A 734-nucleotide genomic window follows, 5' to 3' on the forward strand; every position below is an offset into this window, starting at 1 on the left:
TCAAGCCTCCTCGAGCCTCTTCCGCAGCTCCCTCTCCTTCTGCGACACCTGCAGCTCGAGCCTCTCGACGCTGTACTTGAGACCCTCCTTCCTCGTGCGCACCGCCCGCGCCTTGAGCGCCCTCTCGCCGCGAGGCCCTTGCCCCTGGCGCCGGGCGTCCTGGCGCGTATGGGACCGCCGGTGCTGCTGCCGCCGCCGCCGCCGCCACGGTCGTCGGCCGCCATGCGGCCCGCGAGGAGCTCGCTGCGGGCCTTGAGCGTCTCGACGCGGCGCTCGGCGCGGTCGACCTGGGTCTCGGCACGGTCGAGCAGGTGGGCGATGTGGGGGCCGATCTCGTCGCGGAGGGAGGCCTCGGCGGCGGCGAGGGAGGGGTGCGGGATGAGCTCGTAGTGGCGGGTTGTGCGGAGGGCGGTCGAGAGGCGGGGGAGGTCGGCGGTCGAGTCGCGCAGGGTCGCGACGGACGAGGTGAGGAAGGTCAGGGAGTGGGTGAGGGAGGAGACGCAGTCGGCGTACGTGGAGGGGGCGGCCATTGTGCCAAAGCGCGATGCTCAGGCGTTCGCTGTAGAGATGCGTCCTGCTTCTCAACGAGCAAGACGTGTGGTGTGGATAGGAGCTGAAAGGTGCCTGTTTTCGTGTCTACCCAGTCTTGGGACTACTGTTTTGGTGTGGATGCTGATACCCCGCGCTGTCACCGTGCGGCGAGTCCTGACCCCCACCTTCAATTGCTATATTGG

The 734-nt window shown here is 68.5% G+C and overlaps 1 protein-coding gene across 1 annotated transcript; it reads right to left on the minus strand.

Moving 5' to 3' along the window:
- VDBG_02328 (conserved hypothetical protein) lies at positions 1–530 on the minus strand (the record flags this gene model as incomplete). The annotated part of the gene is made up of 2 exons (XM_003008094.1): positions 1–61; positions 103–530. The coding sequence occupies 2 exons, from the start codon at positions 528–530 to the stop codon at positions 1–3; spliced, it is 489 nt and encodes a 162-aa protein (XP_003008140.1).
- Positions 531–734: the final 204 nt, after the last annotated feature.

This window comes from Verticillium alfalfae, genomic scaffold, assembly GCF_000150825.1.
Source record: "Verticillium alfalfae VaMs.102 supercont1.2 genomic scaffold, whole genome shotgun sequence".
In the NCBI taxonomy this organism is placed as follows: Eukaryota; Fungi; Ascomycota; class Sordariomycetes; order Glomerellales; family Plectosphaerellaceae; genus Verticillium; species Verticillium alfalfae.